General features: G+C 43.5%; 1 protein-coding gene across 1 annotated transcript; it reads right to left on the bottom strand.

The window, feature by feature from the left end:
- Nucleotides 1-4,466: 4,466 nt before the first annotated feature.
- Nucleotides 4,467-13,270, bottom strand: tincr (TINCR ubiquitin domain containing). The gene is made up of 3 exons (XM_062959626.1): nt 8,991-13,270; nt 7,549-7,645; nt 4,467-4,844 (listed from the first exon to the last, which is right to left on the bottom strand). The coding sequence occupies exons 1-2, from the start codon at nt 9,248-9,250 to the stop codon at nt 7,642-7,644; spliced, it is 264 nt and encodes an 87-aa protein (XP_062815696.1). The 5' UTR covers nt 9,251-13,270; the 3' UTR covers nt 4,467-4,844; nt 7,549-7,641.
- Nucleotides 13,271-17,788: the final 4,518 nt, after the last annotated feature.

The raw sequence follows: 17,788 nt of genomic DNA, 5'->3' as shown, positions 1-17,788 counted from the left end.
ATTGTCTTCCAACCAAGAAGGACACATTTTGCCACTCTCCTAGGCAAAATGTCACTATTTAGTAGGCATGTCCAATCGATGAAAAAAATGTTTCAATTCTCGTTTCTAAAGTAGGGGGCACTGGCACTTCGATATAGAAAGTATTTCCGATTTTTTTCACCCCAAAATTTCGGATATTTCCGAAAATTCGTAATGATTCTAAATGTTTCTAAAATGATGGACGCGCATGCGCAATTGCCAAAAAAAAAAAAAGGAACCAGGGGGACGGGACTTTTATAGGGCTCTCCCGCCCTCATTTCGTGACCTATCCTCATCAAATTTGCAATGCCCTTCCAAGTTGTGCAAAGATACTATGAAAACTAGAAATTCCCTTGCTATTTTTGTAAGCAAGGAGGACACTGGAAATCAATGGTGTCTCTGGCTATGCAATCCCACAAGCCTCAACCCAATGCCTTCAATTAGAAATGGACCAAGCAATGCCCTGGCAAGGAGTGCAAAGATACTTTGAAAACTAGAAATTCCCTTGCTAAGAATGGCTCGCCCGGGCTACACAACGGGCTTTTATGGCAATCTTCCACATGGACACAAAGAACCTTAGCCTTTGTGTCCATCGTGGAAATCTCTGATTGGCCGGGGAGCAGCAGCCATGTTAGGCTGCGCTAAGCTCCCATTCAAGGTAGGTTGCAGAAACAAAAAAAATTTTTTTAAATATTTTTAAAAATATATTTTAAAATATTTGGGGGGTGGGAGAGAAATTAACGAAACATTAAGAGACAATTAGAGAATGGGCCAACAATGGTTCGAATTACATTGCTGGTTGCGCTGTGAGACAATGTCTCGGAATGTGTATCAAAAAGCGAGAATAATCCGAAATAAATCCGATATACGATTCAAAACGATTTTTTGGACATGTCTACTATTTAGATATCTTTGTTATTTTTACCTGCTTACCTTCCTTAGTGCTAGTTTAGACAGCTAGTTAGCTCCGAAACCTTTCCTATCCACAATGGATTTCTTTTTACTTTGCAATCCTTTGACATCCTAAGAAAGAAAGGCTTCCCTAAACTCGCCTCATGTAAGTTTCTGCTGCTTATGAATCGTGGTTCTGCCACTCTGCTATATTTTGAGGAATCACTAACCGCCCATAGATTCCCAACACCATCTCTACTGGCCCCATAGACCCCGACTGGGCAGAGGACGACAGGATCCATTCCCAATGTCACTTGGACATTACAAAAGACATTCATCACGTTGCATGACTATCCATACACCAGGAGATCATGTCTTGTTTTCCCAAGCTGACATTTTCCCTTTCCTAGGACTAGAGTTGCTAATTTATTTACAGTATTTATATTCCGCCCTTCTCACCCCGAAGGGGACTCAGGGTGGATTACAATGAACACATATATGGCAAACATTCAATGCCAACAGACAAACAACATTCAGTTTTTAGACAGACACAGAGGCATTTTTAACATCTTTCCAGCTTCACGATTCCGGCCACAGGGGGAGCTGTTGCTTCACCATCCATTGGTGGCTGTTCTTCATCATTCTTTTCCTCGTGAGCAGTTTTTATGGTGTTGTAGATTAGTTAAATTAGCCTCCCGCATAAAGCGTACCTAAATTTTCCCTACTTGACAGATGCAACTGTCTTTCGGGGCTGCTAGGTCAACAGCAAGCCGGGGCTATTTTTTTTTTTTAATGGTCGGAGGCTTAACCTGACCTGGGCTTCGAACTCATGACCTCTCGGTCAGTAGTGATTTATAGCAGCTGGTTACTAGCCAGCTGCGCCACAGCCCGGCCCCATAGATTCCCAACACCATCTCTACTGGCCTCATAGACCCCGACTGGGCAGAGGACGACAGGATCCATTCCCAATGTCACTTGGACATTACAAAAGACATTCATCACCTTGCATGACTATCCATACGCCAGGAGATCATGTCTTGTTTTCCCAAGCTGACATTTTCCCTTTCCTAGGACTAGAGTTGCTAATCCCACCACTTTGGACAACACAATGGACACAGGCTCCATAGGTGCCCGACCCACCTTGATGGGTCTACTGTTGACACAACGGACAACCAATAAAATGCATTGGACCTGATGGCCCTCTTTATTGTGTTCTTCTGCTGGGACAACACACGGATCCACAGGCGGTCCGTTGCGGGTATCGGTAACTACTTAATGGAACTCAGTATCCGCGCTACGGGTTTCTCTATCCGTGGTCCGGAACTCACAATCCGCAGCCAGTTCAAATTGCTCTATTTCAACTCCAACCCATTCTGAACTGGTCCATTCCCCCCTCTTTTTTGCTCTCAAGGCCCGCAAGATCTCTCTCTGTGACTGGTTTCTCCTTTTTACGGGAAGCGTTTGCTGACTCAGCCCTTGGAGTTGGGTGGGAGAGAAAGGAAGGAAGCGGTGGGCACCCTCCTCCCTCCTTACTGGGTTGTAAATAAAGCCAACGGAGAGCAGCATCAGCAAACAGCAGCCGCGTGGGCAGCCATAAAGCTTGCGCCGGACCAGGGTCACGTCAAGACAGCAGTGGCCGAGAGACAAGCCAAGTCCTATTCCTCCCATTGTCAGTTGCCGCAATGAATCTGAGTGCAGCCGGGATTTTAAAATAATAATAATAATCATCATCATCATCAGCTCAGTGAGTTGGCAAACCCTATAGCTATCCAAAAAGCCTGGCATCAAACCTCCAGCCTTTAGAGAGGGTTGCAATGAAATCTGTCTTCACAATCAATTTAGGGTTGTTTGGGACCAGACCCATTTGGTGCCCGTTAAAGGTTGTTCAGGGCCAGTTTAGGATTGTTTGGGTCCCGTTTTGTCAATTTGGTGCCTTTTTAAGGTTGTTCAGGGTCTGTTTAGGATTGTTTGGGTCCCGTTTTGTCAATTTGGTGCCTTTTTAAGGTTGTTCAGGGCCAGTTTAGGATTGTTTGGGTCCCGTTTTGTCAATTTGGTGCCTTTTTAAGGTTGTTCAGGGTCTGTTTAGGATTGTTTGGGTCCCGTTTTGTCAATTTGGTGCCTTTTTAAGGTTGTTCAGGGTCTGTTTAGGATTGTTTGGGGCCCGTTTTGCCCATTTGGTGACCTTTAAAGGTTGTTCAGGGCCAGTTTAGGATTGTTTGGGGCCAGTTGTACCCATTTGAAGCCTTTTGAAGGTTGTTCAGGGTCTGTTTAGGGTTAGTTGGGGCCCATTTTGCCCATTTGGAGCCTGTTTAAGGTTGTTCAGGGCCTCTTTAGGGTTAGATCTATGGTTAGGCTAAGATCTGGGGAGGTCCTGCTCTCAGTCCCACCCTGTTGTAACTCAGCAGCTGTGGCCTGTATTACAGCAGGAGTTGGATTCTGATTCAGAGTCTGATTCAGATTTTGGGCCCATCCAGGACTTGGAGCAAAGCCCAATGCCTTTGCAGGTGCCCGAAGTAGTGGAACCAGAGACTTCACTAATTGGCGAACATTCCGATCCTCAGTCAAGGTTGGTTTTGCCAGATGTTATTGACAAAGGGGAGGATGCTGCTTTTAATTGGAGAGAATCTTTTGCAAAGGAAAGGAGTCAAAGGGAGGGTGTAAGAAGGAGTCGCTGTTTGGCTCTGAGACTAATGACTAACTTTCACATGTGAAATTCTGTGCATCCCAACTCTCATTGACTTGTAGCCTTGAAAACTCTTTAAAGGTGCTTCTCTCCCTGCCCTGGTTGCAGTGTCAACTTTGCTATTCTTGAAAGAAGAACCTGTGTTCCTGCCTCTTGCTCCTTGCCTTGCTCCTGTGCCTGATTTCAGGATTTCCAGGCTGTGTTCGTGCTTCGTGACTCTCGAGTATACCTCGCCTTGTAAACCTCGAATCTGCAACTCCTTGGCAACTGCTTCCCTTGTGGGTTACAGTGTCTTGTCCTTGTTCCTTGCAACTTTTGGCTGACCCAGTTTGGACAGTGTTATGGACTACTCCAACTTCTTGGCGGAACTATCGAGTTCCCTTTGTACATTACAATATTGAAAGACTTTACTGGACTTATGTTGAACAGTCACAGATTTTATACTATGGACTAATTCCTCTATTTACGCTATTTGCTTGCATATATCCTATAATAAACTGCTTGGCTTATGATTCTGGCTCTAGTGTGGTTTTCAGGGTGCTCTCGCTACCTTGAGGTGTAACATCCCCCCTTCACAGGCGCAGTTGATGGGACCGAGAGGCAGGACCTTCTCAGTTTGGCCCCTTGGTTATGAAACTCCCAGTGATATCAGATTGCCGCCTCCCTCCTGGTCTTCAGGAAAAAATTAAAGACCTGGCTATGGAATCAGGCGTTTGGGAAGTAGTGCAACATACATGTAGCAGCAGTAATGATGACCACAAAGAGAACATTACCAAAGACCTTCTTGAAACCAAGATCGGCTCCATCCGCAGCATTCCCTGCATCTACCGAGTGTGTAACGCTATCGGAAAAAAAGAGAGGAGTCTGGCATGACTTGTTTTCGAGAAACCCATGTTGGCTTTTTGCGATCACGTACTTCCCTGGCTTTGTTTTTTGCGGGAAACCCGGTTTCTCCCTTTCTGGAGGAGACAGAAACTCTCCTCCTCCTACTCGGCCCCATGAGCTTGAATTTCCTCTTTCGAAACCGCCCTGCTCTGCCCCGACCTGTTCCTCGCCCTCCCAGCAAAGAGGTGCACGGTTTTGTTATGCTGCAGTCGTAAACAATAAAGCTTCCTTGTGCCCGATCACATCAGTTGTGTTTCCAATCCATGGATGATGACGGACATTGGCACCAAAAGATAGTTGGGGACTCCTCTGTTGTCATCTTCTTCATCACTGTCGTCGTCATCATCATCTCTTCCTTGTCCCAGATCTGCAGGTGAATCAAGGGAAAAGGGGAATGTAAATGGGAATGTGCCTGATTCCAGAACCATAGAATCATCACAGAATGAGACAATCATAGGTTTAGCATCGAATAATATACTCATCATAGAATCAGGCAATCACAGACTCATAGGTACATTATAGAACCACAGAATCATCAATTCCTCATAGTATCTTAGGTTCATTATAGAATCATACAATCACAGGTTCAGCGTAGAATCAAAGATACATTGTAGAACCATGGAATCAGGTTCATCATAGAATCATAGGTTCATCATAGAACCACATGTTCATCATAGACTCATCAAGGAATCATAGAAGCACAGGTTCACCATAAGTTCATCAAGGAATCATAGAACCATAGGTTCGTCATAGAATTATAGAACCACAGGTTCATCATAGGTTCGTCACAGAATCATAGAACCACAGGTTCTTCATAGAATCATAGAACCACAGGTTCGTCATATGTTTATCATAGAAACATAGAACCACAGGTTCGTCACAGAATCGTAGAACCACAGGTTCATCATAGGATCGTCACAGAATCATAGAACCACAGGTTCATCATAGAATCATAGAATCACAGGTTCGTCATATGTTTATCATGGAAACATAGAACCACAGGTTCATCACAGAATCGTAGAACCACAGGTTCATCATAGAATCGTAGAACCACAGGTTCATCATAGGTTCATCAACAAACCATAGAACCACAGGTTCGTCACAGAATCCTAGAACCACTGGTTCATCATAGAATCATAGAACCACAGGTTCGTTATATGTTCATCATAAAAACATAGAACCACAGGTTCATCACAGAATCCTAGAACCACAGGTTCGTCATATGTTCATCATAGAATCATAGAACCACAGGTTCATCACAGAATCCTAGAACCACAGGTTCGTCATAGGTTCATCATAGAATCATAGAACCACAGGTTCATCATAGAATCACAGAATCACAGGTTTGTCATAGAATCCCAGAACCACAGGTTCGTCATAGAATCCTAGAACCACAGGTTCATCATAGAATCCTAGAACCACAGGTTTGTCATGGGTTCCTCATAGAATGATAGAACCACAGGTTCATCATAAGTTCATCAAGGAATCATAGAAACACAGGTTCGACATAGGTTCGTCATAGAATTATAGAACCACAGGTTCATCATAGAATCATAGAAACACATGTTCGACATAGGTTCGTCATAGAATTATAGAACCACAGGTTCGTCACAGAATCCTAGAACCACTGGTTTATCATAGAATCATAGAACCACAGGTTCGTTATATGTTCATCATAAAAACATAGAACCACAGGTTCATCACAGAATCCTAGAACCACAGGTTCGTCATATGTTCATCATAGAATCATAGAACCACAGGTTCATCATAGAATCACAGAATCACAGGTTTGTCATAGAATCCTAGAACCACAGGTTCATCATAGAATCCTAGAACCACAGGTTTGTCATGGGTTCCTCATAGAATGATAGAACCACAGGTTCATCATAAGTTCATCAAGGAATCATAGAAACACAGGTTCGACATAGGTTCGTCATAGAATTATAGAACCACAGGTTCATCATAGAATCATAGAACCATAGGTTCGACATAGGTTCGTCATAGAATTATAGAACCACAGGTTCATCATAGAATCATAGAAACACATGTTCGACATAGGTTCGTCATAGAATTATAGAACCACAGGTTCGTCACAGAATCCTAGAACCACTGGTTTATCATAGAATCATAGAACCACAGGTTCGTTATATGTTCATCATAAAAACATAGAACCACAGGTTCATCACAGAATCCTAGAACCACAGGTTCGTCATATGTTCATCATAGAATCATAGAACCACAGGTTCATCATAGAATCACAGAATCACAGGTTTGTCATAGAATCCTAGAACCACAGGTTCATCATAGAATCCTAGAACCACAGGTTTGTCATGGGTTCCTCATAGAATGATAGAACCACAGGTTCATCATAAGTTCATCAAGGAATCATAGAAACACAGGTTCGACATAGGTTCGTCATAGAATTATAGAACCACAGGTTCATCATAGAATCATAGAACCATAGGTTCGTCATATGTTAGTCATAGAACCACTGGTTCATCATAGTTTCATCCTAGAATCTTAAAACCATAGGTTCATCATAGAATTATAGAACCATAGAACCACAGGTTCATCAAAGAATCCTAGAACCACAGGTTCATCATATGTTCATCATAGAAACATAGAACCACAGGTTTGTCACAGAATCCTAGAACCACAGGTTCGTCATATGTTCATCATAGAATCATAGAACCACAGGTTCATCATAGAATCATAGAACCACAGGTTCATCACAGAATCCTAGAACCACAGGTTCGTCATATGTTCATCATAGAATCCTAGAACCACAGGTTCATCATATGTTCATCATAGAATCATAGAACCACAGGTTCATCATAGATCCCCGTCTCTTAGCCTTCTCTTCTCCAACTAAATGTCCCCAATTCTCTTTTGGGATTCATTGTTTCCAGACCTGTGGCCACGTTTTCCATATCCTCCTTGAACTGGTCACTAGGACTTCCCTCGATCTGGGCAATATGGATACAGCCTAGAATCGTGTTAGCCTTTTTTGCTGCTGCATCACACCCTTCCTGCTGACGTCGCAGGACCCAAAGACGGTGCGAAAGCCTTACCTTGGGCTCCCTCCTGCCCGTTCGGCAATCTTCCTCTCTCAGTGGTACAACAGCACCATGCAGCGTAGTTTCCTCAAACTCTCCCGGCAAGATTCACCTGGAAATGAAAGACAGCACGAGACAGTAATAATCAAGAAAATGCACTGTTTCAACAGTGTAGACGCTAAGCAGTGTAAGCCTTGGATGGCACTGGGATGGGAGGCCGGCATTATATACGAGGTTTAAAGAAATCCGTAGACACAACCCTGAACTTGGGTGCTAAGCAGGGCCAGACATGGACGGTAATGGGATGGGAGGCCGGCATTGTTAAGGAAATCCTTGACACACCCTAGATCTTGGGTGCTAAGCAGGGTCAGCCTTGGACGGTACTGGGATGCGAAGCCAGCAATGTATATGAGGAATAAGGAAATCCTTGATGCACCCTATATCTAGGGTGCTAAGCAGTGTAAGCCTTGGACAGAACTGGGATGGGAAGCCAGCACTGTATATGAGGAAATCCTTGATGCACCCTAGATCTTGGGTGCTAAGCAGTGTAAGCCTTGGACGGTACTAGGATGGGAGACTGGCATTGTTAAGGAAATCCTTGACACACCCTAGATCTTGGGTGCTAAGCAGGGTCAGCCTTGGACTGAACTGGGATGGGAGGCCGGCATTGTATACGAGGAAATCCTTGATGCATCCTAGATCTAGGGTGCTAAGCACGGCCAGCCTTAGATGGTAATGGGATGGGAGGCCGGCATTGTTAAGGAAATCCTTGACACACCCTAGATCTTGGGTGCTAAGCAGTGTAAGCCTTGGACGGTATTGGGATGGGAGGCCAGCATTGCATACGAGGAATAAGGAAATCCTTGACGCATCCTAGATCTTGGGTGCTAAGCAGTGTAAGCCTTGGACGGTACTAGGATGGGAGACTGGCATAGTTAAGGAAATCCTAGACACACCCTAGATCTAGGGTGCTAAGCAGTGTAAGCCTTGGATGGTATTGGAATGGGAGGCCGGGATTGTATACGAGGTTTAAGAAAATCCTCGACGCACCCTAGATCTAGGGTGCTAAGCAGTGTAAGTCTTAGACGGTACTGGAATGGGAGACTGGCATTGTATACAAGGAAATCCTTGACGCATCCTAGATCTTGAGTGCTAAGCACGGCCAGCCTTAGATGGTAATGGGATGGGAGGCCGGCATTATTAAGGAAATCCTTGACACACCCTAGATCCTGGATGCTAAGCAGGGCCAGCCTTGGACGGAACTGGGATGGGAGACCGGCAGTGTATACAAGGAAATCCTTGACGCATCCTAGATCTTGGGTGCTAAGCAGGGCCAGACATGGACAGTAATGGGATGGGAGGCCAGCATTGTTAAGGAAGTCCTTGATCTTGGGTGCTAAGCAGTGTAAGCCTTGGACAGTACTGGGATGCGGGACCACCAAGAAATCTCCACCTACCTTTGATCGGCGATGAGCAGCACGACGGAGCCGTCCTGGATCTTGGCCTCCTTGATGGTCTCGTCTTCGCCCAGGAGCCGGGCGTTGTAGTGGAAGGCCTTCTTCCAGGAGGTGACGCCCTGCCGGACCAAGAGGGCCCGGAGGTCCATGACGGTGTCGGTGGGCCGGACGGTCAGCGGGAGCAGCAGGTCCTCCTCGGCCAAGTGCACCTTGATGCGGTACCTCTTCCAGCGGGAGAGGCCTCTCCGCAAGGTCTCCATCGTCTCCTGCCTTCCTTCCTTCTCGGCTTCGGAGGCGAAACTCTGGGAGGAGGACCGGTTTCGGAGGAAGAAGAGGACACCCTGCTCCTCCTCCTCCCCTTGGTCTGGACAAACCGGTTCCTGCGGAGTCACCTGCTTGGATGCCAAGGAAGCTCACCTTCCGGTTGCAGGAGCATCTTGCAAGGAGAAGGCGGGGTAGAAAGTGAGAGACAGGGCGGTCTAGAAATAAAGTTGTTTATTTTTATTATTATTATTTTATTATGACACAGCAAACAACATAGATATGCTGGATTTCGTATCACAAAACCACAAGTCGAACACTTCCCAAGTGTCTAGGACTGTATTATTATTATTATTATTATTATTATTATTATTATTATTATTATTATTTTATGACACAGCGAACAAGATAGATATGCTGGATTTCGTATCACAAAACCACAAGTCGAACACTTCCCAAGTGTCTAGGACTGTGTGATGTATTTTTGGATGATGCTGCAGATCCCAGTCGGGTGGCCTTTTGCAGTTGGCAGATCGTGATTTTGTCAATGTCTATTGTTTCCATATGCTGGCTGAGATCTTTTGGCATGGCACCCAGTGTGCCCATCACCACTGGGACCACCTGCACTGGTTTCTGCCAGAGTCTTTGAAGTTCCATCTTGAGGTCCTGATAGCGGCTGAGTTTTTCCTGTTGTTTTTCGTCAATGCGACTGTCACCTGGGATGGCGACATCAATGATCCAAACCTTTTTCTTTTCCACAACTGTGATGTCTGGTGTGTTGTGTTCCAGAACTTTGTCAGTCTGGATTCGGAAGTCCCACAGTATCTTTGCGTGCTCATTTTCCATTATCTTTGTGATCCCACCAGTTCTTTGCTGCTGGAAGGTGGTACTTGAGGCATAAGTTCCAATGAATCATTTGGGCCACATAGTTGTGCCTCTGTTTGTAGTCTGTCTGTGCGATTTTCTTACAGCAGCTGAGGATATGATCAATGGTTTCGTCGGTTTCCTTGCACAGTCTGCATTTTGGGTCATCAGCTGATTTTTCGATCTTGGCCTTGATTGCCTTTGTCCTGATGTCTTGCTCCTGGGCTGCAAGGATCAGGCCTTCTGTCTCCTTCTTCAGGGTCCCATTTGTGAGCCAGAGCCAGGTCTTCTCCTTATCAGCTTTTCCTTCAATTTTGTCAAGGAACATTCCATGCAGTGTTTTGTTGTGCCAGCTGTCAGCTCTAGTTTGTAGTGCGGTTTTCTTGTACTGATTCTGCTCTAGTTTGTAGTGCGGTTTTCTTGTACTGATTCTGCTCTAGTTTGTAGTGCGGTTTTCTTGTACTGATTCTGCTCTAGTTTGTAGTGCGGTTTTCTTGTACTGATTCTGCTCTAGTTTGTAGTGCGGTTTTCTTGTACTGATTCTGCTCTGGTTTGTAGTGCGGATTTCTTGTACTGATTCTGCTCTAGTTTGTAGTGCGGTTTTCTTGTACTGATTCTGCTCTAGTTTGTAGTGCGGTTTTCTTGTACTGATTCTGCTCTAGTTTGTAGTGCGGTTTTCTTGTACTGATTCTGCTCTAGTTTGTAGTGCGGTTTTCTTGTACTGATTCTGCTCTAGTTTGTAGTGCGGTTTTCTTGTACTGATTCTGCTCTAGTTTGTAGTGTGGTTTTCTTGTACTGATTCTTTGTCTGCTGTGCTTTGAGGAGTTTCTGATTTTTGACTTCAATCAAAGCAGGTTCTTCACTTTGCTTTACATATTCTCAGGGCATGTTCTTCTTTGACTGCTTGTTATTATTATTATTATTTGAAACACAAGATGAGTCCACAGCAGACACTCTGCTGGCTGTTGTATTGAATCACACATCAGACACTTCCCAAGTGTCTAGGGTTGTTGTTGTTATTATTATTATTCTTCGAACAGGACTGCAGTATTTAAACTGTGATTAAGATTGTGTTATGCAACTTATTCAACCTTAAATAACGTGGCAAGAAGCGTCTCTGCCTTCAGCCCTGCCATTTGGACTCTAAAATCCATCATCCTGCAGCGCCGGGAGCAAATGCAGGCTGGGTTTCGTCTCAGAAGGAATGAAAACGAAGTTGGTAGGACTCTATCCCGCCTTCCTTCCCCCTCCTAGTAATCTCCTCGGTATTATTTACAAACCCAATCCTGCCGTATTGACTTAGCCCTGTTCCCCATTTGCAAAGGCAAACAAGAGGCAGGCGCCTCGCAGGAGGAAAACATGCATTAAGGAAACAAGGGGAGCAATTCAAAACCAAGGCAGGCGGGGAAGAGATAAGGCCAGGATGATATCTCCGGGGGGGGGGGGGGGGGAGAGAGGGACGACGGTGCATTAATATTCATAAAGCTGGGCGTGAGGCCTTGACAAAGAGAAAGGAACAAAAAGAGGGAACTGCAGGTCGGTGGGGCAAATCCGCTCCGGGTTTTGGTCCGAACTTGATGTAGAAGAATAGGGTCACAAATTCACTCCGAAAAGAACGAGCTGTGCCCAGCCACGTGTTGCTGTGGCGTAGTCTGCTGGTTTTGAAAAAACATGTAACGAGGAAGTGGTGGTATTTAATAGATGTTATATGACATGAAATATATACCGTATATACTCGGAAGATAAGCCGAGTTTTTCAGCCCTTATTTATGAGCTGAAAAAGCCTCCCCCGGCAACAGAGCCTGCAGGCTATTGCTTGCAATATGTGATCTATTTCTCTCTTCTTCTCCCTTATCAGTGTGTTTACTTTTGCAAAGCCTCCCTCGCTCTTAATCAAGGGAATGTTTTGAAAAGAGAAAGACATCCTTGCAAGTCAGGAAGAAGAAAAATATATATTCATTAATCTTATGAAAGCATTTTCTCCTGAAATATTTGTTAAACTCTCCTACAGATATATAGGCATTAACCCTTTGCAAGCTTTTGCCATCTCTAAGTACCTTTATATGTGTATCTATCTATATACATTAATCTTATATATGAATTTGCCCTCATATGTTTGCAGGTCTTTGCAAATCCTTTATACCAGGGGTCTTCAAACTTTTAAAGCAGAGGGCCGGTCCACAGTCCTTCAGACTGTTGAGGGGCCGAATTATCATTTGAAAAAAAAATACAAACAAATTCCTATGAACACTTCATGTCTTATTTGTAGTGCAATACAACAACAACAATTAAAGAACAATACAATATTTAAAAATGAAAACAATTTTAACCAACATAAACCTATCAGGATTTCAATGGAAAGTGTGGGCCTGCTACTGGCCAATGAGATAGTCAAGTTAATTCGGATTGTTGTTGTTGTTGTGTGCCTTCAAATCATTTCAGACTTTGGGCGAGCCTAAATTATTTATTTATTTATTTATTTACTACATTTATTTACTACATTTATATCCCACCCTTCTCACCCCGAAGGGGACTCAGAGCAGCTGTATGTACATAGAATATATTATATTATTAGCATAGCACAATATTAATATTATATATTACTATATTGAATTATACCACTATACTGTAATATTATATGTAATATATAACATATAATTATATTATTATATGGTATTATTATTAGTATTATATTGTATAACATTATGATATTTTAAAATATTATATGTATATACTATATATTATATTATTAAAACTGATATAAAATATTATATTATAAAACTCAGGGCGGGGGCCAGGTAAATGACCTTGGAGGGCCGCATCCGGCCCCCGGGCCTTAGTTTGGGGACCCCTGCTTTATACATATAGATCCATGTACCTGTGTATCTGTAGCCATACATACATATTATTTTTATATATGAATTTATCCTCATATGTTTGCAAGTCTCTGCAAATATCTATATAAAGAGAGATGTCTGGATAGATATGAATATATTCTTACCTACCTATGTATAGGGCTTGCAAATATTACAGGGGGAAAATGAACACACAAATATCTATAGACATGTCTAGATAGATATATATGGCTTGCAAATATTACAGGGGGGAAATGAACACACAAATATATATAGACATGTCTAGATAGATATGAATATATATATATATATATATATATATATATATATATATATATATATATGGCTTGCAAATATTACAGGGGGAAATGAACACACACATATATATAGACATGCCTAGATAGATATGAATATATATATATATATATATATGGCTTGCAAATATTACAGGGGGGAAATGAACACACAAATATATATAGACATGTCTAGATAGATATGAATATATATATATATATATGGCTTGCAAATATTACAGGGGGGGAAATGAACACACAAATATATATAGACCTGTCTAGATAGATATGAATATATATATATGTGTGTGTGTGTGTGTGTGTGTGTGTGTGTGTGTGTGTGTATATATATATATATATATATATATATATATGGGGCTTGCAAATATTGTAGGGTAAACAGGGGGAAATGCATATGTGAAATTAGTATCTATAATTATAGATCTATATCTAGCTCTGCATTGTTTATATAAGCATTGAATGTTTGCTTGTTACTATGTTGTAAGCCGGCCTGAGTCCCCATGGGGAGATAGGGTGGGATCCTAATGTTTTTATTGTTGTTGTTATTATTAGGTTATTGTTGATACCATATTGTTTTTGTTGCCCCTACTTTCCCACTTATAGAGCTAGTTTATTGCTTTTCTTTGAAATACGGTAAATATTCAAAAACATTTAACATACTGATGCCTCGATTAATGACATTTTATTGGTATCTATTTTTATTTTGAAATTTACCCGTAACTGCTGCTTATACTCAAGTCAATAAGTTTCCCCAGTTTTTTGTGGTAAAATTAGGTGCCTCGGCTTATATTCGGGTCGGCTTATACTCGAGTATATACGGTAATATCATGAAATATATTATGTGTGGGTATGAATGAGTTGAATGCAAGGAAGGAAGGAGAGCTAAATTTTATTATTAAGGCCTTCAATGACTAACTGCCTGCTTGCTGAACTGTAATTAAAAGTTACTAATGAGAGCTGAAATAATTGAACTGCCTGGTAAACTGTGTTTTTGGATGTGTTGTTGTATTGTGGTCAAATCTGGTGGCATTTGGTCCAGTGGTTTTGTTGTTAACTCGGTCCTAATTATGCACAGAACCTTTCTATATATATAGATAAGACGGTAATTTTAAGATATGCAGGCGACACGACGCCATCCTACTTTAATGCAGGAAGACACCATCCGATCCCTCCCGACAGATGGCCACCCAGCTTCATCTATCTATCGATATACATAATAAGAGTGAAAATATGTATGTGTGTGGCTGGGGTTTGTCCCCTTACAGAGACAAGCCATTGGATGCAGCTTAGAATCACATTGGCCTTTTCCGCCGCAGCATCACACTGTTGACTCACGTAATGTTAAGTAGCATTGCTCCAGGCATCTATATTTGGTTGGTTCTCGCAGAAGCAGAGGCAGCAGGAGGACATTTTTGCTCCCTGGCTTCAGGTAGGATTTGGCTAAGATTTGGCTAAGATTTTAAACTGAGTGTGGGCTTGGCTCCTGTGGCCAAAGTCTAACTGTTGTGTGACTGTTGTGTTGAAAGAGAGCCAGGTACTTAAGTTGATTGACAGCAGGCATTGTCCCCTGTTAATTGAGTTTCTGGGAAAGCTTTATTTGCCAGTGTGAGTTTCTGCCAGAGCCTGATCCCAGAAGGGCAGTTGATTCTCGCAGAAGCAGAGGCAGCAGGAGGACATTTTTGCTCCCTGGCTTCAGGTAGGATTTGGCTAAGATTTGGCTAAGATTTTAAACTGAGTGTGGGCTTGGCTCCTGTGGTCAAAGTCTAACTGTTGTGTGACTGTTGTGTTGAAAGAGAGCCAGGTACTTAAGTTGATTGACAGCAGGCATTGTCCCCTGTTAATTGAGTTTCTGGGAAAGCTTTATTTGCCAGTGTGAGTTTCTGCCAGAGCCTGATCCCAGAAGGGCAGTTGGTTCTCGCAGAGGCAGAGGCAGCAGGAGGACATTTTTGCTCCCTGGCTTCAGGTAGGATTTGGCTAAGATTTGGCTAAGATTTTAAACTGAGTGTGGGCTTGGCTCCTGTGGTCAAAGTCTAACTGTTGTGTGACTGTTGTGTTGAAAGAGAGCCAGGTACTTAAGTTGATTGACAGCAGGCATTGTCCCCTGTTAATTGAGTTTCTGGGAAAGCTTTATTTGCCAGTGTGAGTTTCTGCCAGAGCCTGATCCCAGAAGGGCAGTTGGTTCTCGCAGAAGCAGAGGCAGCAGGAGGACATTTTTGCTCCCTGGCTTCAGGTAGGATTTGGCTAAGATTTGGCTAAGATTTTAAACTGAGTGTGGGCTTGGCTCCTGTGGTCAAAGTCTAACTGTTGTGTGACTGTTGTGTTGAAAGAGAGCCAGGTACTTAAGTTGATTGACAGCAGGCATTGTCCCCTGTTAATTGAGTTTCTGGGAAAGCTTTATTTGCCAGTGTGAGTTTCTGCCAGAGCCTGATCCCAGAAGGGCAGTTGGTTCTCGCAGAAGCAGAGGCAGCAGGAGGACATTTTTGCTCCCTGGCTTCAGGTAGGATTTGGCTAAGATTTGGCTAAGATTTTAAACTGAGTGTGGGCTTGGCTCCTGTGGTCAAAGTCTAACTGTTGTGTGACTGTTGTGTTGAAAGAGAGCCAGGTACTTAAGTTGATTGACAGCAGGCATTGTCCCCTGTTAATTGAGTTTCTGGGAAAGCTTTATTTGCCAGTGTGAGTTTCTGCCAGAGCCTGATCCCAGAAGGGCAGTTGGTTCTTGCAGAAGCAGAGGCAGCAGGAGGACATTTTTGCTCCCTGGCTTCAGGTAGGATTTGGCTAAGATTTTAAACTGAGTGTAGGCTTGGCTCCTGTGGTCAAAGTCTAACTGTTGTGTGACTGTTGTGTTGAAAGAGAGCCAGGTACTTAAGTTGATTGACAGCAGGCATTGTCCCCTGTTAATTGAGTTTCTGGGAAAGCTTTATTTGCCAGTGTGAGTTTCTGCCAGAGCCTGATCCCAGAAGGGAGTTGATTCTCGCAGAAGCAGAGGCAGCAGGAGGACATTTTTGCTCCCTGGCTTCAGGTAGGATTTGGCTAAGATTTGGCTAAGATTTTAAACTGAGTGTGGGCTTGGCTCCTGTGGTCAAAGTCTAACTGTTGTGTGACTGTTGTGTTGAAAGAGAGCCAGGTACTTAAGTTGATTGACAGCAGGCATTGTCCCCTGTTAATTGAGTTTCTGGGAAAGCTTTATTTGCCAGTGTGAGTTTCTGCCAGAGCCTGATCCCAGAAGGGCAGTTGGTTCTCGCAGAAGCAGAGGCAGCAGGAGGACATTTTTGCTCCCTGGCTTCAGGTAGGATTTGGCTAAGATTTGGCTAAGATTTTAAACTGAGTGTGGGCTTGACTCCTGTGGTCAAAGTCTAACTGTTGTGTGACTGTTGTGTTGAAAGAGAGCCAGGTACTTAAGTTGATTGACAGCAGGCATTGTCCCCTGTTAATTGAGTTTCTGGGAAAGCTTTATTTGCCAGTGTGAGTTTCTGCCAGAGCCTGATCCCAGAAGGGCAGTTGGTTCTCGCAGAGGCAGAGGCAGCAGGAGGACATTTTTGCTCCCTGGCTTCAGGTAGGATTTGGCTAAGATTTGGCTAAGATTTTAAACTGAGTGTGGGCTTGGCTCCTGTGGTCAAAGTCTAACTGTTGTGTGACTGTTGTGTTGAAAGAGAGCCAGGTACTTAAGTTGATTGACAGCAGGCATTGTCCCCTGTTAATTGAGTTTCTGGGAAAGCTTTATTTGCCAGTGTGAGTTTCTGCCAGAGCCTGATCCCAGAAGGGCAGTTGGTTCTCGCAGAAGCAGAGGCAGCAGGAGGACATTTTTGCTCCCTGGCTTCAGGTAGGATTTGGCTAAGATTTGGCTAAGATTTTAAACTGAGTGTGGGCTTGGCTCCTGTGGTCAAAGTCTAACTGTTGTGTGACTGTTGTGTTGAAAGAGAGCCAGGTACTTAAGTTGATTGACAGCAGGCATTGTCCCCTGTTAATTGAGTTTCTGGGAAAGCTTTATTTGCCAGTGTGAGTTTCTGCCAGAGCCTGATCCCAGAAGGGCAGTTGGTTCTCGCAGAAGCAGAGGCAGCAGGAGGACATTTTTGCTCCCTGGCTTCAGGTAGGATTTGGCTAAGATTTGGCTAAGATTTTAAACTGAGTGTGGGCTTGGCTCCTGTGGTCAAAGTCTAACTGTTGTGTGACTGTTGTGTTGAAAGAGAGCCAGGTACTTAAGTTGATTGACAGCAGGCATTGTCCCCTGTTAATTGAGTTTCTGGGAAAGCTTTATTTGCCAGTGTGAGTTTCTGCCAGAGCCTGATCCCAGAAGGGAGTTGATTCTCGCAGAAGCAGAGGCAGCAGGAGGACATTTTTGCTCCCTGGCTTCAGGTAGGATTTGGCTAAGATTTGGCTAAGATTTTAAACTGAGTGTGGGCTTGGCTCCTGTGGTCAAAGTCTAACTGTTGTGTGACTGTTGTGTTGAAAGAGAGCCAGGTACTTAAGTTGATTGACAGCAGGCATTGTCCCCTGTTAATTTAGT

The sequence above is a fragment of the Anolis carolinensis genome, unplaced genomic scaffold (assembly GCF_035594765.1).
Source record: "Anolis carolinensis isolate JA03-04 unplaced genomic scaffold, rAnoCar3.1.pri scaffold_7, whole genome shotgun sequence".
NCBI classification, from domain to species: Eukaryota; Metazoa; Chordata; class Lepidosauria; order Squamata; family Dactyloidae; genus Anolis; species Anolis carolinensis.
Note: the sequence above shows the minus strand (reverse complement) of the source record. Positions and strands in the feature narration are given on the sequence as shown.

Excerpts from the sequence above, each read along its gene's own strand:
- tincr (XM_062959626.1), bottom strand. The coding sequence starts at position 9,250 with ATGGAGACCTTGCGGAGAGGCCTCTCCCGCTGGAAGAGGTACCGCATC.